The following is a 24,985-nucleotide window of genomic DNA, read 5'->3' as shown; positions in this document are numbered from 1 at the left end:
CTTTATAGGCGGTGTTACAGCTCTGAGTGGGTGTAGGCATTGATGGCGAAGTGTTGATGCTGTAATGTGACCCAAATACACCTACAAAAGTTTAAGGCGTACATATTTATTTTGTAATAATTTTATTTTTTCCTCCATTTGCCTAATACTTGTGAACCTTTTTACGGTGTGTGCAAGTGTTTGTGTCTGTGTTAGTAAGCCAAAGTGTCAAAGTTTAAATACCCATAGTAAATTTCTAATGTGTTTTTATTTGGCAGCACTGCTGTGACCCAGGCAATAATCCTGATAGACTAGACCTTTCTGTTTACCCCCTCATGTTTATTGCAAGAGTTGTAAGTGTATGCAGCAGTGCTAGAGTAGGGGAGCGATGAAATGTTCATTTCAAATTTCATTGTAGGGCATTGCCATCTGATATTCCGTGTAGAACGGTTCTCACATGAATTTTTATAAGCCTCTCACAATACACCATACACACACCCATAGAGCCAAAGCATCTATGTGTAAATGTCTTAAATGTGTGTGTGTGTGGGTGTGTGTATCAGCCATTGTAGACTTGATGTACTTACATTTGCTCATGGTAATGTTCTAGTTTTCCCTTTTGTACAACATTTAAAAAAAAGGATAATGATTTTGTAACTCAACTACACACACCAATAAGAGAAAGATAGCAGAGACTTTTGTGCAGCGTTGCCAGTTTGAAATTTCTAAAATAAAGCAATTTCATTCAAATCTCCTTATATATAAAAAGTAAAAGAGTGCTACAACGTACATACCCTCCACCATCGAACGCATTTGTCAAGTTCTTTGAATTATTTTTCAAATATATATGAACTATATCAAGTTATTGACCGATATGGACCATGTCATGCCGTAAAAGTCATAGAAAAATATCACCTCAAAATTTTCAGGAATAATTGCCACCTCAAGAAGCTCAGAAAGTCAAATGACGAGATCAGCAAAACGACATATGCAAAGTTGGAAAAGAATTGCGCCGTCTAGGACCCAAGAAGTCAGGAGATCGGTTTATATGGCAGCTATAACAGGATATGGACTAATTTAGACCAAATTTGATTTAGACCAAAAAAGTCAAATCGAGAGATCGATTTATATGGCGGCTATATCAGATTATAGACAAATTCGGAACATACTTGGCACAGTAGTTGAAAATCATAATAAAGCACCTCATGCCAAATTTCAACCAAATTGGATAACAATTGCGCCCTCTAGAGGCTCAAGAATTCTAATCGGAAAATCAGTTTATATGGCAGCTATATCAGGATATGAAGTGATTTAGACCATTCTTGGCACAATTATCGGAAGTCATACCAAAACGATATGTAAAAAGTTTCAGCCAAATCGGATAAGAATTGAGTCCTCTAGTAGCTCAAAATGTCTAATCCGGAGATAGGTTTATATGGGAGCTGTATCAAGCTATTGATCGATTCAGACCATTTTAGGCACGTATGTTGAAGATCACGAGAGAAACCCTTTTACCAAATTTCAGTTAAATCGGATGAGAATTGCGCCCTCTAGAGGCTCAAGAAGTCAAGATCCCAGATCGGTTTATATGGCAGCTATATCAGGTTATGTACCGATTTACCGCCATACTTATCACAGTTATTGGAAGTCATAACAAAACACCTTATGCAAAATGTCAGCCAAATCGGATGTGAATTGCATGCTCTATTGGCTCAAGAATTGCGCCCTCTAGAGGCCCAAGAAGTCAAGATCCCAGATCGGTTTATATGGTAGCTATATCAGGTTATGTACCGATTTGAAACATACTTAGCGCAGTTGTTGAAAGTGATACCAAAACACCACGTGCAAAATGTCAGCCAAATCGGATATGAATTGCGCCCTCTAGAGGCTCAAGAAGTCAAGACCCCAAATCGGTTTATATGACAGCTATATAAGGTTATGGACCGATGTGAAACATACTTAGCACAGTTGTTGTAAGTGATACCAAAACATTACGTCCAAAATTTCAGTCAAATCGGATGAGAATTGCGCCCTCTAGAGGTTCAAGAAGTCAAGACCCCAGATCGGTTTATATGGCAGCTATATCAAAACATGGACCGATGTGGCCCATTTACAATTCCAACCGATCTACACTAATAATTAGTATTTGTGCAAAAGTTCAAGCGACTTGCTTGAACTCCTTCGAAAGTTAGCGTGCTTTCGACAGACAGACGGACGGACATGGCTAGATCGACTTAAAATGACATGACGATCAAGAATATCTGGCGTCTCAGACGCATATTTCGAGGTGTTATAAACAGAATGACGAAATTAGTATACCCCCATCCTATGGTGGAGGGTATAAAAACGAATTTGATATCCAATTTTGAGGCCAATGGCAATATGGGATTCAAATAAATGATATATGAGAGTAGAGCACGGTGCTGATATATTTTCTGGGCTAAGTGTTTGAGGGACCACCCCAGTCCTCAAAACCACTCCTAAAATCGGACATTTTAACCGATATGGCTGACATTTTGGGTGTCGTACACCGATTTAAACCATACTGAGCAAAGTGGTTGATGGTCAAACCAAAAACACTTCAAGCAAAATTTCAGCCAAATCGGATAAGAATTGCGCCCGCTTGAGGCTCAAGAATCCTTCCAGATCTGATATCGGTTTATGTGGCAGCTATATCTGGGTTTAGTGTTTGAGTGACCATCCCACTCCCCAAAACACTCCTAAATCGGACATATCTAACGACCATCACAATGTGGGGCTCAAATGAGAGGTATTGGAGAGTGGATCACGAAATTGATACCCACTTTTGGGACTAATTTTCTGGGGGTTTACCCTCTCCCCAAAACAACCCACTAACATCAATTATTTACTGACCATCTCAATATAGGGCTCAAATAAAGGTTTTTGGGAGTAGAATATGAATCTGATATCCAAATGTGGGACCATGTATTTTGGGGCACCGTCCCTTCCCCAATAAACCCCCAAAGAGAACAAATCTTGGGGCCAAGTGTTTGGGGCGACGCCTCATTCCATAAACTCCCCTTAAACCAATGGCAATATGGGGTCTAAATAAATGGTATTTGAGAGAAGAGCACAATGCTGATATTTTTTCTGCCCATGTTCTGCGTTACAAAGTATGAGAGCAGAGCAAATGGTGAGTTTCGGTTTCACACTGGCTTTGTATTGGGTTACCCAAAAAGTAATTGCGGATTTTTCATATAGTCGGCGTTGACAAATTTTTTCACAGCTTGTGACTCTATAATTGCATTCTTTCTTTTGTCAGTTATCAGCTTTTACTTTTAGCTTGCTTTAGAAAAAAAGTGTAAAAAAAGTATATTTGATTAAAGTTCATTCTAAGTTTTATTAAAAATGCATTTACTTTCTTTTAAAAAATCCGCAATTACTTTTTGGGCAACGGTGAGTTTTGGCCGATGGTGAGTTTCAGTTTCACACTGGCTTAGTAGAATTGTAGAGCGACTGCTGGCCGATGGTTGAACTGAGCAGCCAAACAATGGGTGAGGAGAGTTCAGTTACGGCAGCCGACCTAGAAACATTCTCATAGAGAACGATCGGGCGACGAAACTGGCCTACCAAATAAAAGCGAGCCCAGTTTCGTCGTCCGATCGTTCTCTATGAGAATGTTTCTTGGTCGGCTGCCGTAACTGAACTCTCCTCACCCTTTGTTTGGCTGCTCAGTTCAACCATCGGCCAGCAGTCGCTCTACAATTCTAGTAAGCCAGTGTGAAACTGAAACTCACCATTCCAGCCAGTGCGAAACTGAAACTCACCATTCCAGCCAGTGTGAAACTGAAACTCACCATCGGCCAAATACAGAGTGGGAGAAATGACATCGCTGTGGTGGGTGGTTAACTTGTGTGCAAGTTTTATTTGCTCCTACCCCAATTTCAGTTTTCTCATTTTCAAGAATTTTTTGAATACGTGTGGCAACACCACTTAACGGCTTAGGCAAAATAAGGTACTTAATACCATGAAAAGCTTGCGGGTAGGGAGAGGTGTACGGTTGAAGTGTGGTTTTTTCGTTATTGCATATCGTTGGTCGTTAGAGTACAAAAAAAGGTACAAGCTGGATGTCCATAAAATGACTACATTATAACCTTGTAATAGTTTTAAGCATCTCATTGAGTATTGCAGCAACATTCTGTTGTAATTTCTTCTCTCTCTCTCTGTCTCTACCCAAGTGGTTATATATTTCTCATAACATTCAGGTCAAAAGTATTTTTGTGTTTTTATAGATTGCAAATATTTGTTTGCAGATTTCTTTGAGGAGGTAAGCACTGCTCTTTGACTTCCTTCTCTATTTTGAAAGCTTTGAAAATTCTGTATTGATTTTTGTGTAGAACATACTTTTTAGGTAAATCACTTTAAGCACGTGATTTTTTTTTTAAATTTAATACCTAGCAACGTTTCTTCCTTTTCTGCATCAAGAACTCAGTGAGTGAAATGATTGGAGATTTTGCCAGGTTGGTTGCTTTTGGGAAGACTATAATAATGACAATGTTCTGCTGTTGAATGTTTACTTTGCCACCGTCATTTATCTTTTCAATTTAAGCAAATATGCTAATCACCAACACATCGCATCGCAGCGCATCGTCTCTGGTTTCATAGTTGCTACAAAATTGCGAATTATCTTTTTTGTTTACGCATATTTTTTTTTAATAGCTAATCTTATCTTTGATCATGGAGAAGAAACAATCAACAACTCTATGGTTTACATCAAGGGTGAAGTGTAATGTTCTTTTTTTTCTGTATGTTCTACTTGAAAGTTGGATTGAAAAGCTTTTTATTGCTCTGGCAGCCAACAAGCAGGCAAATAATTCTATAGACATAAAATTTAAGAAGAAAATATGTTTAAGATTTTAAATGAATGAAATTCGAGGAGGAGGTTAAACCTATTCACCTTTTATGATATAATAACCACACATCAACTGATCTTCTTATTTGACTTTTGAGCATCTAGAGAACACAGTTTTCAGTTCATTAGAATTTTCAGACAAAACGCAATTAGAGCCGAGTTCATCATTTCATTTATGCAAATTGCAAATTTTGCCCTTTAAGACTCTATTAAGGAAATTTTTGTGTGATTCTTGCCAGGATTCAAACTCAGGCGTTTAGCTTCATAAGGGGACATGCTAAACTCTGTGCCACGATGGCCTCCCACCAAACGGAATAAAGCTTATCCAAGTATTCATCACAGTCCTTGAAAGGACCCTTGACATTCATAGTTGATAGATTGATTCAAATTTATCCGTCCGTCGGTGTCTTAAAAGCACTTAATGGGCAAAATCTGTTCATATTTTGATATATGCAACTTCCATATAAACCAATCTCCCAATTTGACTTCTTGAGTATATGCATAGCTAAATTTTTAACCGTTGTGGCTGACATTTTGGGTGTCGTTTGAACCATACTGAGCAAAGTAGTTGATGGTCAAACCAAAAACACTTCACGCAAAATTTCAGCCAAATCGGATAAGAATGGCGCCCTCTAGAGGCACAAGAAGTCAAGATCCCATATCGGTTTATGTGACAGCTATATCAGGTTATGAACCGATTTTAACCATACTTAGCAAAGTTGTTGATGGTCAAACCAAAACTCTTCAGCCAAATCGGATAAGAATGGCGCCCTCTAGAGGCCCAAGAAGTCAAGATCCGATATTGGTTGATATGCCAGCTATATCGGGTTATGAACCGATTTGGACACTACTTGGCAGAGTTATTGGAAAGCAAACTAAAACAATTCAAGCAAAACTTCAGCCACATCGTATAACAATTGCGCCCTCTAGAGGCTCAAAAAGTCAAGAACCGATACCGGTTTATGTGGCAGCTTTATCAGGTTATGAACCGATTTTAACCATACTTAGCAAAGTTGTTGATGGTTAAACCAAAACACTTCAGCCAAATCGGGTAAGAATTGCGCCCTCTAGAGGCACAAGACGTAAAGATCCGATAACGGTTGATATGTCAGCTATATGTTATAGGTTATGAACCGATTTGGACTATACTTGACAGAGTTATTGGAAAGAAAAACAAAACACTTAACGCAAAATTTCAGCCACATCGTATAAGAATTGCGCCCTCTAGAGGCTCAAGAAGTCAATAACCGATATCGGTTTATATAGCAGCTACATCAGGTTATGAACCGATTTGGACTATCCTTGGCAGAGTTATTGGAAACCAAAACAAAACACTTTACGCAAAACTTCAGCCACATCGTATAACAATTGCGCCCTCTAGAGGCTGAAGTCAAAAACCGATATCGGTTCGTATGGCAGCTATACCCAAATATAGACCGATTTGGCCCATTTACACGCCTGTAAATAACCAATGGCCAACCTGTTCCCGCAGCGATCGGTCCTTTGAAGCGGAACGAGGATCGCCGCCTCTACATAAAAATGTGGCTACAACAACAACAACCACCTGGAACATTCAAAAATTAACCAAATTTCGTTAAAATTCTGTGAAAAATTCACCATTCGTGAACCCAAAATTTTATTCAAATAATTGGTCTACATGGCAGTTACATCTAAATGAAATCCAATCTAGACCCCACAGATGTCGAAAAGTCTAACACAATGGACTGTGCAAATTTAAGCAAAATCAGGGAATTGTGGCAGCTCGCCAAATTATCGTCCGAGCTACACCATATACGTGATAGATGTCTAGGATCCAAATACCACACACTGTATCAAATTTCAAACATTATTTTGGTCCATGGACCTTAAATCGGAAAATCGATCTAATTGACAGCAATATTCAAATATTGTCCGCTCTAGACCATTCTCGGCACGGATGCTGAGGGACCTAACTCAGCTCACTCTGACAAATTTCAGACAAATCGGGTAATTAAAGCGCCTTTTTTTTGGGTTCGTTTCATATGGGGCCTAAATCAAGATATAGTCAGATTTAGCCCATCTTCGAACAAAAAGTTTTTAGCGTTTCTTCCATGGTCTTCTTTGAAGAAAAATGACCTGGCCGCCACCCCAGAAACAACCCAAAATCGGATAAAAAATGCGCTTTTGGCCCATTCACATAAATCGGCACATCGTTCTCTATGACAGCTGTAGCCTTATACTCGGCGCAGATGTCGAGGGACCTAACACAGCTCACTGTGGCGAATTTCGGACAAATCGTGCCCCTTATATGGGCCCAAGACCCTAACCGTAATAACGGTTTTTATGGAATATCGTTTTATATACAAATTTAGTCCGATTTAGTCCATGTTCGAAAATAACCTGCTTAACTTTTTTCCATGGTCGTCTTTGAAGAAAAGTAGACCGCTGAGGCCACCAACCCATAAACCACACCAAACTATAGTTTTTATACCCTACACCATTACTGTGGTACAGGGTATTATAACTTAGTGAATTAGTTTGTAACACCCAAAAAGGAAGAGAGATAGACCCATTGATAAGTATACCGATCGGACTCAGTATCACTTTCTGGTTCGATTAGCTATGTCCGTCTGTCTGTCTGTCCGTCTGTCCATGTTAATTTGTGTACAAACTACAGGTCGCAATTTTCATCCGATCGTCTTCAAATTTGTTATGGCCGTGTTTTTTGGCCTAGAGACGACGCCTATTGAAATTGGAAAAAATCGGTTCAGATTTGGATACAGCTCCCATATATATGTTCGTCCGATTTGCAGTAATAATGCGATAAAATGGTCATTTGTCATCCAATTCTCTTGAAATTTGGCAGGAAGGATTTTCTAATGACTCTCGACATTACTGGCGAATTTCATGGAAATCGGTTCAATATTAGTTATAGCTCCCATATATATGTTCGTGAGATTTTGGGTAATTTGCAATAATGTTGTCATTTTTTAACGCAGTTATTACGGTTTGAACATATTTTTGCTCGCCGAGGTCCATCAAAAATCGTTTAGAATTGGATAAAGCTCCCACATTGTACTTATAGGGTAGGTGTATGGTATTATATAGCACCGCCCGACTTTTGCCCTTCCTTACTGGTTCCGTTATGCATTGGTAACTCCTATAGGCATATGGGCATATGCGACAGTTTAGCTTGTTTACGCTCATCGCTTTACAAGGGCATTTAAATGATGATGAAATGGAAGAGTATACTGAACACTTTTCACTTTCACAGATGACGTTTGGACACAATTATCAACCAGTGCCGCCGCACTGAAAAGTCTTAACTAATAAAAAATCACCCTTTATAATCATCCTTATAATATTTATGCCCTTCAACATAGGATTGGGGGGAATAATTTCGTCATTTCGTTGGCAACGCCACAGAGTAAAACTTTTAAAAATAGTTATACTCCATGGTGTTGCCAACGGAATGACGAAATTAAAATTAAGGATTGGGAGGTATTTTAATTTCGTCATTCCGTTGGCAACGCCACAGAGTAAAACTTTTAAAAATAGTTTTACTCTATGGTGTTGCCAACGGAATGACAAAGCTTAAATACCCCCCAATCCTATGTTGAAGAGTATAAATATTAAATAAATTTTCCACAAATTATGTTGACTAGCGCTACACAAGCTATGGCCCAAAATTAAAAACTTATTCATAACAAAATAAACTTTTTTTTTCTTCATATATCAAAATATTTGCACATATGTTCGCATTCATAAGAACTATGCAATGCCTTCAGCTTTTAGCATGCTTCTTAACTTTAGACATACCTTCACCCCCACAACTCTTACCTCGGCGCCGTGAATGAAAACAAAGCTCTAGTAATAGCCACTTTTTGTTTGTGTGTATTTTTTTGTTAGTCTTTTCCCAAATATCATTTGAAGAAATATTTGTATCTATGATATAATATATGCAAGCAGATCAGTTTTGTTCAGTGCTCAGTTCTCGAACCAGAACAACGCGCACCCAACCAAGTCGTCGCCTGGCTATGTGTGTTTATTTATTTATTTATTTAGCAGTTTTTCTATTTGCTTTTAAATTTAGCGCAAAATATAGAAACACTTTGTACGCTTCCACAACCGTTTCTCTAGCCCCCTGTTCCATGCGAAACTCACGCACACAAGTCAGATGACAGTGGGTAGGATCAACAATAAAGGCCTCTTTCTCCATGTGTCCAATCTTCAAAATCCATAGAGCAAATGCAATGTATTCGCCAAAAGATGATGATGATGATGATGTTGTTGTTGTTGTTGTTGTTGATGGGAAAAAATGGCAAACAAATATTTATGAGGACTATAAAAATTCCCAAGTTTTGTTTTGGTTGCCATTTATGAAAGTTTTAGAAAATTTTTATTATTTATTTGGGTGGGTTATATAGAGGCAAGTTTGGGAAGCTTCATATTGCAACTTTTCGCTAATGAGATTTAATAAAAACTAGCCCAACCAGGCAGGCTTCGCTATTTATTTATTGGGTTGCCCAAAAAGTAATTGCGGATTTTTCATATAGTCGGCGTTGACAAATTTTTTCACAGCTTGTGACTCTGTAATTGCATTCGTTCTTCTGTCAGTTATCAGCTGTTACTTTTAGCTTGCTTTAGAAAAAAAGTGTAAAAAAAGTATATTTGATTAAAGTTTATTCTAAGTTCCATTAAAAAATGCATTTACTTTCTTTTTAAAAAATCCGCAATTACTTTTTGGGGAACCCAATATAATCGATATAAGGTTTTGGGCCCATAAAAGTCGCATTTATTGCGTTAGGCTCTTTGCCAACATTCTGCAATTTGGTCCAGATTAGTCCAGATTTGGATATAGCTGCCATATAGACCGTTCTGTCGATTTCAGGTTTTGGGCCCATAAAAGGCACATTTATTGTCCGATTTCGCCGACTCATGGGACAGTGAGTTGTGTTAGGCCCTTCGTCAGCCTTCTTCAATTTGGCCCAGATCGGTTCAGATTTTGATATAGCTGCCATATAAACTGATCTCTCGATTTAAGGTCTTGGCCCCATAAAAGGCACATTTATAGTCCGATTTCGCTGAAATCTGACACAGTGACTTATGTTAGGCTTTTCGACATCCGTGTCACATATGGTTCAGATTGGTCTATATTTGGATATAGCTACCAAAAAGACCAATATTTGGTTCTACAAAATTGAACAATGACTTGTACTTAATAGACCACTCAATATCCGTGTCGAATTTGGTCCAAATCGGACCATATTTCTAAAGGGTGATTTTTTTGAGGTTAGGATTTTCATGCATTAGTATTTGACAGATCACGTGGGATTTCAGACATGGTGTCAAAGAGAAAGATGCTCAGTATGCTTTGACATTTCATCATGAATAGACTTACTAACGAGCAACGCTTGCAAGTCATTGAATTTTATTACCAAAATCAGTGTTCGGTTCGAAATGTGTTCATTCACCGTAACGTTGCGTCCAACAGCATCTTTGAAAAAATACGGTCCAATGATTCCACCAGCGTACAAACCACACCAAACAGTGCATTTTTCGGGATGCATGGGCAGTTCTTGAACGGCTTCTGGTTGCTCTTCACTCCAAATGCGGCAATTTTGCTTATTTACGTAGCCATTCAACCAGAAATGAGCCTCATCGCTGAACAAAATTTGTCAAAATTTGAACACATTTCGAACCGAACACTGATTTTGGTAATAAAATTCAATGATTTGCAAGCGTTGCTCGTTAGTAAGTCTATTCATGATGAAATGTCAAAGCATACTGAGCATCTTTCTCTTTGACACCATGTCTGAAATCCCACGTGATCTGTCAAATACTAATGTATGAAAATCCTAACCTCAAAAAAATCACCCTTTATAAAGCTGTAAAAATTGCAAATTTTGGCCATGAACATTCCACTAAGGAACAGGGACAAGCTTCTTACATATCAATGAGTGCAATCCGATTCAATTTCAAGCTCAATGATAAGGGGCCTCATTTTTATAGCCGAATGCGAACGGCATGTCGCAGTGCGACACATGGACAAGTTTTGCCCATGAACATTCCACTAAGGAACAGGGACAAGCTTCTTACATATCAATGAGTGCAATCCGATTCAAGTTTAAGCTCTATGATAAGGGGCCTCATTTTTATAGCCGAATCCGAACGGCGTGCCGCAGTGCGACACCTCTTTGGAGAGAAGTTTTAAATGGCATAGTATCTCACAAATGTTGCCAGCATAAGGAGGGGAAAACCACCGCTGAAATTTTTTCCGATGGTCTCGCCAGGATTCGAACCCAGGCGTTCAGCGTCATAGGCGGACTTGCTAACCTCTGCGCTTTGCAGTTTGTTTACTTCTAAACTGCATAGCGTGGTGAGATTTGGATACTGTTTGCGCAAAGTATTTTTAAAGTTAGACGAAATCATGCATTAAAATCGAACCATAAATACCTTCGTAAATCGCAAAATATGAAGCCTGTCTCTGCCAAAATTCAAAAACAAAAATGAAAAGTCGTATATCGTCAAAACCAGGAGAAATATTGTAGACCTGCAAAAAAGACCAAATTGCAAATTTTGCCCATGAACATTCCACTAAGGAACAGGGGCAAACTTCTCACATATCAATGAGTGCAGTCCGATTCAAGTTTAACCTCAATGATAAGGGGCCTCCTTTTTATAGCCGAGTCCAAACGGCATGCCGCAGTGCGACACCTCTTTGGAGAAGTTTTACATGGCATAGTATCTCACAAATGTTGCCAGCATTAGGACGGGAAAACCACCGTTGAAATTTTTTTTCTGTTGGTCTCGCCAGGATTCGAACCCGGGCGTTCAGCGTCATAGGCGGACATGCTAACCTTTGCGCTACGGTGGCCTATGGGGGCATAAGTTATGCATTTTTCAGCGGATTATGACGAAAGATGGTTTACATATATACCCGAGGTGGTGGGTATCCAAAGTTCGGCTTAACGCCTTTTGACTTGTTTGATGATTGTTTTTTATGCATTTTTATACCCTCCGCGAAAGGATAGGAGGAATGCTACAATAATTTCGTCAACCCGTTTGTAACACCTTCAAATATTCGTCTACGACCCCATAAAGTTTATATATTCCTAACTTTCGAAGGAATAAAGCTAGGCGCTTGAAATATTGCACCAATGCTTCTTATCAGTGTAGGTCGCTTGGGATTGTAAATGGGCCATATCGCTCCATGTTTTGATATAGCTGCCATATAAACCGATTTTGGATCTGGATTTCTTGAGACACTAGAGTGCGCATTTCTTATCCGATTTAGCTGAAATTTTGCATGAAGTGTTTTTTTGTGTGTAGAGGCCACCGTAGCACAGAGGTTAGCACGTCCGCCTATGATGCTGAACGCCTGGGTTCGAATCCTGGCGAGACCACCAGAAAAAATTGTCGGTGTTGGTTTTCCCCTCCTAATGCTGGCAACATTTGTGAGATACTATGTCTTGTAAAATTTGTCTCCCAAAGATGTGTCGCACTGCGGCACGCCGTTCAGACTCGGAGGCCCCTTATCATCGAGCTTAAACTTGAATCGGACAGTATTCATTGATATGTGAGAAGTTCCCCCCTTTTTCCTTAGGACAAAATTTGCATTTTTGCATGTCATGTACGATATGACAAGTATGGTCCATATCGGTCATTAACTTTATATAGCTCATACATATTTGAAAAATTCATTCTAAAACCTAACTTGACAAATGCGATCTATGGTGAAGGGTATATAAGAATCGGCCCGGCCGAACTTAGCTTGTTTTAATTTGTTTACTTCTAAACTGCGTAGCGTTTAATTTGGACACTGTTTTAAACTTAGATCAAATCATGCATTAAAATCGAACCATAAATACCTTGGTAAATCGCAAAGTACAATATAAAGCCTGTCTCTGCCAAAATTCAAAAACAAAAATGAAAAGTCGTATATCGTCAAGAGAAATATTGTAGACCTGCAAAAAAGACCGCATATACAAATTTGGCAGCCTAAACAATTTTTTATAATGCCGAGGTGACCAAGTTTAGGTGCCTCCTCAGAAACGTCCGTACAAAAAATTCCAAAAACTTTTCTGTGCCCATTGCGAAATGGTAGTTTTTAACTAGTTTTTTTGGATTCAATCCCACAGTGCGGCGTTCTCTTGGCCACTCGCCTTCTGTCCTTCCGATCATTTCTCATGCCTACTTTGTTAATCCTGCTGCATAGTCCTGCTTTCTAGTTTTTTTTTCGGATTCAATCCCACTGTGCGGCGTTCTCTTTGCCACCCGCCTTCTGACCTTACGATCATCTCTCATGACTACTTTGTTAATCCTGCTGCATAGTATATTTCGCCAATTTGAAAGTCTAAGATAGCCGTGGGTGCCCAAACGATAATTATTCTTTCTATTATGACAACCGCTTAGTGTAGTTTTTGTGGTTCATACAAATTGATCCACCCTAATAGGCATGTATATTCCAAACTAACGTAAAATTGTAAACATAGCCATTTCCATGTATCTGTCTGTCTATCGAGATAAAACTTAATACTAATGTGATTTTGGTCCATAGTGACTATTTGCTTCGAAAAAAACCAACAACAATTGGCAGTATTTATACTTCTTCTTTTAGTGAAAATTAACTCCTCATTTGCATGGCTTTTCTTTTCGGAAAATTAATTTTCATATATATTCTTCACATCTCTGGAAAAATTTTTTTCGATTGATGACAATTTCATTAAACTTCATTCAGTTTGGCCGTAATATGTACCACAACATAGCCTTTATAAAGCCACCCTACTACAAAGGACCTGTAGTTATAAAATTTTTTGTTTGGTTGTGCAGCCTTGCAAAACATATACAAACAATAACAACAAAAATGCAAATGCCTCACACGCCCAAGCTGAGCCTTAAGAACTTGGCTGACCTAGGGCCACGCACATCACACCCCCACAACACCCTCACCTTAATAGTGAAGCTATTTCTCTCGCACCATTTGTTTCTCTTACTCTCACCACTAATACTCCCACCTATTGCTTTGCATTCACACCCATAACGAATGCCTTGGAAAAAAACCAACAACAATTAGATGTTATGCTTCTTCTTTTATAGAAATTAATTCCTCATTTGCATGGCTTTTCTTTTCGGAAAATTTATTTTCATATATATTCTTCACATCTCTGGAAAAATATCTTTCGATTGATGACAATTTCATTAAACTTAAACAGTTTGGCCGTAATATGTACCATAACGTTTGTCTGCCCATCCGTAAATCTAAATCACGACAGCGTTTTAAGCATATTCCCCATGAAATACCCTGTTTGCTCCCTTAGTAAATACATCTCCACATTAACCGATCCTCCGATTTAATATTTTAAGTCTTTTTAACAATTTTGGAGGCCACCGCAGCGCAGAGGTTAGCATGATCGCTGAACGCCTGGTTTCGAATACTGGCGAGAACATCACAATAAACTTTTCAGCTGTGATTATCCTCTACTAATGCTGGCGACTTTTGTGAGGTTCTTTACCATGCAAAAAATTCCCCCCAGAGAAGTTTTGCACTGCCGCACACCGATCCGACACGGTTATTAAAAGGAGGACCCCTATCATTGAGCTTAAAACTTGAATCGGACATCACCCATTGATATATGAGAAGTTTACCCCTGTTCCTTAATGGAATGTTCATGGGCCAATTTCTAACATTTGTATTAAATGCCTCCACATCTGTTTCACTGTGTTGCCTGCAACTAAAACATTCTTCTTCTTTTCATATATTTTCAGATTTTACAAAATTTGGGTAAAGTCGATCGGACTGCAGATGAGATTTTCGATGATCATTTGAACAATTTCAATCGCCAACAACAAAATGCCAATAGATTACAAAAAGAATTCAATAACTACATTAGATGTATAAGAGGTAAATAATTTTGTTTTCATTTTCAATTCTATCCCACATTGGATTTGTTCCATTGCCTTTTTGTATATTTGCAGCTGCACAAATTGCATCCAAATCATTGATGGATGCTATTTTTGAAATTTATGAACCCCAATGGAGCGGCTATGACGCTTTGAATGCACAAGTCCAATCATCCGAATCATTATGGCAAGATTTCGCTCACAAACTGGCCGATCAAGTATTGATACCCTTGAATACTTATACAGGACAATTCCCCGAAATGAAGGTAGGGAGAATTTTCTACCAATTTTTTTAAAAAAGGAAACATATCTTAAGGAACATTTCATCCAAATTCATATCTATGGGAAATTTTATCCCAATAGGAAATTTTGTCAAAATTTCATCCCTATAGGAATTTTTGTCAAAATTTAATTTCTATGGGAAATTTTGTCAGAATTTAATCCCTATAGGAAATTTTTTCAAAATTAAATTCTATGGGAAATTTTGTCAAAATTTCTTATAAAGGGTGATTTTTTTGAGGTTAGGATTTTCATGCATTAGTATTTGACAGATCACGTGGGATTTCAGACATGGTGTCAAAGAGAAAGATGCTCAGTATGCTTTGACATTTCATCATGAATAGACTTACTAACGAGCAACGCTTGCAAATCATTGAATTTTATTACCAAAATCAGTGTTCGGTTCGAAATGTGTTCATTCACCGTAACGTTGCGTCCAACAGCATCTTTGAAAAAATACGGTCCAATGATTCCACCAGCGTACAAACCACACCAAACAGTGCATTTTTCGGGATGCATGGGCAGTTCTTGAACGGCTTCTGGTTGCTCTTCACTCCAAATGCGGCAATTTTGCTTATTTACGTAGCCATTCAACCAGAAATGAGCCTCATCGCTGAACAAAATTTGTCAAAATTTGAACACATTTCGAACCGAACACTGATTTTGGTAATAAAATTCAATGATTTGCAAGCGTTGCTCGTTAGTAAGTCTATTCATGATGAAATGTCAAAGCATACTGAGCATCTTTCTCTTTGACACCATGTCTGAAATCCCACGTGATCTGTCAAATACTAATGCATGAAAATCCTAACCTCAAAAAAATCACCCTTTATATGGGAAATTTTGTCAAAATTTCATTTCTATAGGTAATTTTATCAAAATTTCATTTCTATAGGTAATTTTATGAAAATTTCATTTCTATAGAAAATTTTGTCAAAACTTCATTTCTATAGGAAACTTTGTCAAAATTTCATTTCCATAGGTAATTTTTGTCAAAATTTCATTTCCATAGGTAATTTTGTCAAAATTTCATTTCTATAGGAAATTTTGTCAGAATTTCATATCTATAGGAAATTTAATCCCTATAGGAAATTTTGTAAAAATTAAATTTCTATGGAAAATTTTGTCAAAATTTCATTTATGTGGGAAATTTTTGTCAAAATTTCATTTCTATAGGAAATTTTGTCAAAATTTCATTTCTATAGGAATTTTTGTCAAAATTCCATTTTTATAGGAAATTTTGTCAACATTTCATTTCTATAGGAAATTTTGTCAAAGTTTCATTTCTATAGGAAATGTTGTCAAAATTTCATTTTTATAGGAAATTTTGTCAAAATTTCATTTCTATACGAAATTTTGTCAAAATTTCATTTTTATAGGAAATTTTGTCAGTTTCATTTCTATAGGAAATTTTGTCAAAATTTAATATCTATGCGAAATTTTGTCAAAATTTGATTTTCATGGGAAATTTTGTCAAAATTTCATTTCTATAGGAAATTTTGTCAAAATTTCATTTCTACAGGAAATTTTGCCAGAATTTAATCCCTATAAGAAATTTTGTCAAAATTAAATTTCCATGGGAAATTTTGTCAAAATTTCATTTGTGTAGGAAATTTTGTCAAAATTTCATTTCTATAGGAAATTTTATCAACATTTCATTTCTATAGGAAATTTTGTCAAAATTTCATTTCTATAGGAAATTTTATCAAAATTTCATTTCTATAGAAAATTTTGTCAAAATTTAATTTTTATAGGAAATTTCATTTTTATAGGAAATTTTGTCAAAATTTCATTTTTATAGGAAATTTTGTCAAAATTTCATTTTTATAGGAAATTTTGTCAAAATTTCATTATATAGGAAATTTTGTCAAAGTTTCATTTCTATAGGAAATTTTGTCAAAATTTCATTTTTATAGGAAATTTTGTCAGTTTCATTTCTATAGGAAATTTTGTCAAAATTTCATTTTTATAGGAAGTTTTGTCAAAATTTCATTTTTATAGGAAATTTTGTCAAAATTTAATTTCTATAGGAAATTTTGTCAAAGTTTCATTTCTATAGAAAATTTTGTCAAAATTTCATTTCTATAGGAAATTTCGTCAAAATTTCATTTTTATAGGAAATTTTGTCAAAATTTCATTTCTATAGGAAATTTTGTCAAAATTTCATTTCTATAGGAAATTTTATCAAAATTTCATTTCTATAGAAAATTTTGTCAAAATTTAATTTTTATAGGAAATTTTGTCAAAATTTCATTTTTATAGGAAATTTTGTCAAAATTTAATTTTTATAGGAAATTTTGTCAAAATTTCATTTTTATAGCAAATTTTGTCAAAATTTCATCTTTATAGGAAATTTTGTCAAAATTTCATTTTTATAGGAAATTTTGTCAAAGTTTCATTTCTATAGGAAATTTTGTCAAAATTTCATTTTTATAGGAAATTGACAAAATTTCCTATAGAAATGAAATTTTGTCAAAGTTTCATTTCTATAGGAAATTTTGTCAAAATTACATTTCTATAGGAAATTTTGTCAAAATTACATTTCTATAGGAAATTTTGTCAAAATTTCATTTCTATAGGAAATTTTGTCAAAGTTTCATTTCTATAGGAAATTTTGTCAAAATTTCATTTCTATAGGAAATTTTGTCAAAATTTCATTTCTATGGAAAACTTTGTCAAAATTGCCTGTCTTTGGCAAAATTGTTCAAAATTTAATTTTCAAAAAAAAATTTGAAAATTTCATTTTTATTAAAAATTTTATAAAAATTTCCTTTTCCATTAAAATTTTTATAAAAACTACATTTTTATTAAAAATATTAGGAAAATTTCTTTGTGTTTTTTGGATTTTTTTTTACTATTTCCTTTTTGTTTTCTCTTTTTCAGAAAAAAGTCGAAAAGCGCAACAGAAAACTCATCGATTATGATGGGCAACGCCATTCTTACCAAAGTCTACAAGCCAATTCCAATAAACGCAAAGATGATGTTAAACTGAACAAAGGACGTGAACAACTCGAGGAAGCCCGTCGCACATATGAACTTTTGAATACGGAATTGCATGATGAACTTCCAGCATTGTATGAGTCGAGAATATTGTTTTTGGTTACCAATTTGCAAACTCTATTTGCCACAGAACAAGTTTTCCACAATGAAACGGCTAAAGTAAGTAAATGAAGAGGTTGAATTTCCCACCAGTACACATTCGAGTTAAGGGCGTCGGTGAGGAACGGTCGAACGACGAAAATCCTATGGCGAGATCCGGATCGTGAGAAGACGAGATTATTACTGTAAGAAGTTAGAAAGAGATCCGTATAGATTTCGCTATCATAACGGGACAAATAGGATAAGGAGCTCACTTAAGCAGAATAGTTGCGGCAAGTGATTGTATGTATAGGGCATGTGGTGGGGACACAATACCAGGCATGAACCGACAGAGGCGCGTGGTATGGAAAACAATAAGGGATTTTGTTAGTAGCACCTTTTTCGACGCTATAAACTGTATATATTCTTCATCGTCATAAAAATCTAAAAGGATTTAACCATGTCCGTCCGTCCGTATCTCTGTTGAAATCACGCTGCAGTCTTTTAAAATAGACACATTGAACAGAAACTTTACACCGATTCTTTTTTTGTTCATAGGCAGCATAAGTTCGAAGATGGACTATATCAGACTATATCTTGATATAGCCCCTATATAGACTGATCAACCGATTTTAGGTATTAGGTCCATTAAAGCCACATTTATTATCTGATTTTGCTGAATCGTAGAACAGTAAGTTGTGTTAGGGCCCTCGACATTCTTGTTCAATTTGGCTTAGATCGGTCCAGATTTGGATATAGCTGCCACATAGTCCGATCTCTCGATTTTAGGACTTGGGCCACTAATAGGATAATTTATTGTCCGATTTCACTGAAATTTGGGAAAGCGAGTTGTGCTAGGCCCTTCTACATGTTTTTTTTTTCAATTTGGCCCAGATCGGTTCAGATTTGGATATAACTGCCATATAGTCCGATCTCTCGATTTTAGGTCTTGGGCCCATAATAAACGCATTTATTGTCCGATTTCGCTGAAATTTGGTATAGCGAGTTGTGTTAGGCCCTTCGACATCGCTGTTGAATAAGTACCAGATCAGACCAGATTTAGATATAGCTGCTATACATACCGATCTTCTGATTTTAGGTTTTTGGCCCATAAAAGGTGAATTTGATCAAAAAATTTCGCTAAAATTTAGCACAATGAATTGTGTTAAGTCTTTTAACATTCGTACCGAGTATGGTCAAGATCGGGCTATATTTATACCGATCTCCCGATTTAAGTTCTTGAAATCATAAAAGCACGTTTTACTACTCCATTTCGCTGAAATTTTATACAGTGGACTATGTTTTTGGCTATTCGACATTGGTGCTCAATATGGCCCAGATCGGTTTATATTTAGATATGGCTGTGATATAGTCCGATCTCCCGATTTGAGGCCTTGGACCTATGAAAGGTGCATTTATTGTCTGATTCCACTAAAAATCGGCACAGTGAGCCCTTTTAAGCTCATCGACATTCTTGTCCTATATAGTTCAGATCGGTCTATATTTGGATGCAGCTGCTATATATAAATACCAATCTCCCGATTTAAGTTCTTAGGCCCATAAAAGATCCATTTTTTAACCGATGACAAAAGTGGTGTTATACGGACTATGAAGATCGGACTATATTAAGATGTAGCTGCTATGGGTTTATAAATGATGCATTTGCACAATAATAACTTCGTTCGATTTATATCGAGCTTTCTCAGAGATCGCACTATACGCGTTGTTGTAGATGGGTTCTCATCCGATGAGTATACATTGACTGCAGGTGTGCCACAAGGCTCTGTCCTTTCCCCTTCCCTTTTTCTTACTTGCATTGACCATCTATTGGGTCAGACTTCGAATCCGGTCTACTCATTTGCCGATGACAGTAGTCTGTGTCATTCATTTTCATTCGACCATGGGCCCAGTCCTCAAGAAATTGTGGACAGGAGGCGCATTATAGATGAGACGCTCCAAGGATTTGTTGTTTGTCGCTCCGAGTAAGGTAGAATAATGTTTCTTGCCTGACAAGCGATTCACCGACCCACTACAATCGTCGTTATCGATATTGAGCAGTCAGATGCTCTTGAAGTTCTAGACATGAAGATACAAAGTGATGTCCGTTGGTCAAAACACGTATTCGAAGTGTCGAAAGAATCATTCAAATGTTTGGGCTTTCTTAAGCGGTGCAAGAAATATTTCACCTCTTCTGATCTTCTTAATATCTTTACTACCTACATCAGGCCGATGATGGAATATAACTCTCGTATATGGGCAGTAGCTCCAAATTGGGCACAGTAGAGTATCCAACTCTATTGCTTATTGCTCTATTGTATTGTTCTATCGTTATTTTCATTGCGCGTGTTCCAGGGATATTCGTTTTCTTATCCCTGAAGTTAAGATGTTCACCAGGAATACAAAACTTGCCAGGAACTCACACACGTTTGTAATTGATTGGCCAGTCGACCGAACCATGCATTACCGAGAATATTCATTTGTCGCCCGAACCATTCGTATGTGGAATCGATTTCCGGCTAATGTCTTTCCCACCGACATTGACGTTCACTACTACACTACACTACTCCCTCTTTCCCCCTCCAACCCAATGCGCTGCATATATAGGGGACATCCCTAGCGTGTTGGTTACGTGAAAAAAAAAGATGTGGTTAATGGATATATTCGAGGTGGTGGGTATGCAAAGTTTGGCCGAACTTAATGTCTTTTTATATACACCATCCAAAGGATGGGGTCGTACTAATCCAGTCATTACGTTTGTAACACCTCGAAATATTGATCTGCGGCCCCATAAAGTATATATATTCTGGATCGTCTCGACATTCTGAGTCCGTCTGTCAAAATCAAAATCACGATAGTGGTCGAACGCGTAAAGCTAGCCGCTTGAAATTTTGCATGGATACTTCTTCTTGGTGTAGGTCATTGCAGATTGCAAATAGGCCATATCGGTTTAGATTAGGATATAGCCACCATATAAACCGATCCCCCGATTTGACTTCTAGAGCCCCTAGAAGTCTCAATTTTCTTCCGATTTCACTGAAATTTGGAACAAAGACTTAAGTTATGACTTTCAACATCCATACCATTTATGATCCCAATTGGTCAATAAACACATATAGCCCCCTTATAAACCGATCCCCGGATTTGACTTCTTGAGCCCTTAGAAGCCTCCATTTTCATCCGATTTGGCTGAAATTTGGAACAAGGACTTGTGTTATGCCTTCCAGCATCCATGTCAAGTATGATCCTATTTGGTCTATAAACAGATATAGTCACCATATAAACCGATCCCCGGATTTGACTTCTTGAGCCCTTAGAAAACACAATCTTCATCAGATTTAGCTGAAATTTGGAACAAAGGCTGGTATTACGACTTTCAACACCCATGCCAAGTATGATCCAAATCGGTCTATTAACAGATATAGCCCCCATATAAACCTATCCCCCGATTTGACTTCTTGAACCCCTAGAAGCCTCTATTTTCTTCCGATTTCGCTAAAATTTGAACCAAAGGCTTGATTTATGCCTTCCAACATCCATGCCAAGTATGATCCGATTCGGTCTATAAACAGATATAGCCCCCATATAAACCGATCACCGGATTTGACTTCTTCACCCCTTAGAAGCCCCAATTTCCATCCGATTTGACTGAAATTTGGAACAAAGACATTAGTTATGACTTCCAACATCCATGCCAAGTATGATCCGAATCGGTCTTTAAACAGATATAGCCCCCATATAAACCGATCACCGGATTTGACTTCTTGAACTCTTAGAGGGCCAATTTTCTTCCGATTTGGCTGAAATTTGGAACAATGACTTGTGTTATGCCTTTCAACATCCATGCCAAGTATGATCCGAATCGGTCTTTAAACAGATATAGCCCCCATATAAACCGATCCCCGGATTTGTCTTCTTGAGCCTTTAGAAGTTTAAATTTTAATCCGATTTGGCTGAAATTTTAAACAAAGACTTATGTCATGCCTTCCAACATCTATGCCAAGTATGATCCAAATCGGTTTATAAACAGATATAGCCCCCATATTAACCGATCCCCAGTATTGACTTCTTGAGTCCTTAGAAGCCTCAATTTTCATCCGAATTGACTGAAATTCGGAACAATGGCTTGTGTTATGCCTTTTAACATCCATGCCAAGTATGATCCGAATAGGTCTATAAACGGATATAGCCACCATATAAACTGATCCCCGGATTTGACTCCTTGAGCCTTTAGAAGCCTCAATTTTCACCCGATTTGGCTGAAGTTTTGGTCCAAGCTCTATTTTATAACTTACAACATCAGTGCCAAGTAATATCCGAATCGGTCAATATGGTGATATAGGGCCCCCTTAGTACCGATAACCCGATATGTCTTCTTAAGACCAAAATAATTTATATACAAACTCAGTTAATAAGGGTAAATTTTAAGCGGAAACCATGTTGGTGGGTACTCAAGATTCGGCCCGGCCCGAACTTATATCCATCCTGGATGTATATCCATATTGTCATTTGGCGGATTAGAATCCGCACCCCCTTTTTCAACCTAACCTTATCTAACCTTTTTTTCATTTTCAATACTTATTCATTGATATTTTCAGATCTACTCCGAACTTGAAGCTATTGTTGACAAATTGGCTACAGAATCACAACGCGGCTCAAATACTCTGAGAAAAGTAACATGTATGTGCCATTTACCACTGTACATATAAAGCCTTTTAACTAAATTTTTGATTTCAATTTTAGCGAATGCCATCAAAGCTTCCAGTCCTGTACAATCCCCAGTCAAACAAATGAATGATGCCAATCTCAGCAACAACATTCAATATCAAAATACCAATGGTTCTACCAATCGTAAGTACTGGTTACAATTTTCTTTTCTGTTTTTATTATTTTTTTTTTTTTTTTGTTTATTAAAAAAAAACCAAAACCTTTTTTGTCCAAATTTAGTTGCCTTACACCAAATTAACTTTGTTTTGTTTTGAGTTTGTGGTTTGATTATTTAACATAAAATTGAACTTTTCCAATTCTAACATAACTCACATATAATTTTCTTTTCGAGTCAAGTTTGATTTCAAAACAGCTTTGAATTTTCTTTCTTTTAACCTTAAAAAAAAAAATTTGATTTTGTTTTCTTTTTTTTCGCTTTATTTCATTTCTCCTACCTTTCCCATTACAATCATTTATTTTTAAATTGCCCAAAAACTGTAAAATAAAAATACAACGTAACTCCAGAATCCAACCGAATATAAAAACAATATTTATTTTGCTCAACTATAACAATGAATTTTATCTCAACTATAACAATTTATTTATCTATTATATATATATGCAGTTAACATATCAAATATTGAATATGAATATATTATTAGTTAGTCAAAAAAATAAATAAATAGTAATCAATATTTGAGCTTTATTATTTGAGCCTTTTGTATAATTTTTGTAAAATTTTTTATTTATTTTTTTTTTTGAATGTCCTTCAATAGAAATTCCAAAATCTTAAATTTATATTTTTTTTTTGTAATTTTTTAAACCTATCTCAATATTAGTTTTGGCAATTTAAAAATATTTACACAAATTCTTTTTACGTAACTATTAAGGGCATTAAACTAAACTCTAAAATACATTCCAATCTAGGTAGCAATCTGTTTTGAAATTTTAGTCAATCAATTTTCTTATCAAAATACATAGCCCGTTGATGATTGCAAATGGACTAAATCTGTCCATGTTGACATACTACTATTGAAATTTCCATTACCATTCCATTAAGGAACACTGGATACTTCTCTCATATCAATGAGTGTAGTCGGATTAAAGTTTATGCTCAATGATAAGGGGCCTCCTTTTTTGTATGCCGAGTCCGAACGACATGCCGCATATCAACGCCACTTGGTAAAGAAATTTTAACATGGCAAGATACCTCACAGATATTGCCAACATTAGTAAGTTATCTCCTTTTACTCCTTACCAACGCTGAAAAATTTTCTGATGTTCAAGCCGGGATTTGAACCCAGGCGTTCGGACATGAACCCATAGGCGGACATGATAATGTCTGCTTCACGGTGGCTTCCCCATGATGACACATAGCTTCCATCTAAACCGATCTCCTGATTGTTGGAAGTCGTAACAGAACACTACGTAGAAAATTTCAGCCCCATTGGATAAAAATTGAGGCTTCCAGGGGCTTTAGATGTCAAATCTGGAGATCAGTTTACATGGGAGCTAAAGGGTGATTTTTTTGAGGTTAGGATTTTCATGCATTAGTATTTGACAGATCACGTGGGATTTCAGACATGGTGTCAAAGAGAAAGATGCTCAGTATGCTTTGACATTTCATCATGAATAGACTTACTAACGAGCAACGCTTGCAAATCATTGAATTTTATTACCAAAATCAGTGTTCGGTTCGAAATGTGTTCATTCACCGTTCAGCGATGAGGCTCATTTCTGGTTGAATGGCTACGTAAATAAGCAAAATTGCCGCATTTGGAGTGAAGAGCAACCAGAAGCCGTTCAAGAACTGCCCATGCATCCCGAAAAATGCACTGTTTGGTGTGGTTTGTACGCTGGTGGAATCATTGGACCGTATTTTTTCAAAGATGCTGTTGGACGCAACGTTACGGTGAATGAACACATTTCGAACCGAACACTGATTTTGGTAATAGAATTCAATGATTTGCAAGCGTTGCTCGTTAGTAAGTCTATTCATGATGAAATGTCAAAGCATACTGAGCATCTTTCTCTTTGACACCATGTCTGAAATCCCACGTGATCTGTCAAATACTAATGCATGAAAATCCTAACCTCAAAAAAATCACCCTTTATATCAGGTTATATTGTTCACCAATTTGGGCCATACTTGTCACGATTGTTAAAAGTCATAACAGAACCCCGTCGTGC

General features: G+C 36.8%; 1 protein-coding gene across 4 annotated transcripts in view; it reads left to right on the top strand.

Annotated features, from left to right (window-relative positions):
• The window catches only part of LOC106081035 (myc box-dependent-interacting protein 1), a 218,220-nt gene that overhangs the window by 172,659 nt on the left and 20,576 nt on the right, over nucleotides 1–24,985 (top strand). For all 4 annotated transcript variants that reach the window (XM_013242717.2, XM_013242716.2, XM_013242718.2 and 1 more), the window contains exons 3-7: nucleotides 14,600–14,735; nucleotides 14,810–15,000; nucleotides 17,897–18,172; nucleotides 22,687–22,768; nucleotides 22,832–22,939. In XM_013242717.2, the coding sequence (XP_013098171.2) occupies nucleotides 14,600–14,735; nucleotides 14,810–15,000; nucleotides 17,897–18,172; nucleotides 22,687–22,768; nucleotides 22,832–22,939 (793 nt within the window). The remainder of the gene's footprint in view (nucleotides 1–14,599; nucleotides 14,736–14,809; nucleotides 15,001–17,896; nucleotides 18,173–22,686; nucleotides 22,769–22,831; nucleotides 22,940–24,985) is intronic.

Source organism: Stomoxys calcitrans, chromosome 5, assembly GCF_963082655.1.
Source record: "Stomoxys calcitrans chromosome 5, idStoCalc2.1, whole genome shotgun sequence".
NCBI classification, from domain to species: domain Eukaryota; kingdom Metazoa; phylum Arthropoda; class Insecta; order Diptera; family Muscidae; genus Stomoxys; species Stomoxys calcitrans.
This window is presented reverse-complemented; position numbering and strand designations above follow the sequence as displayed.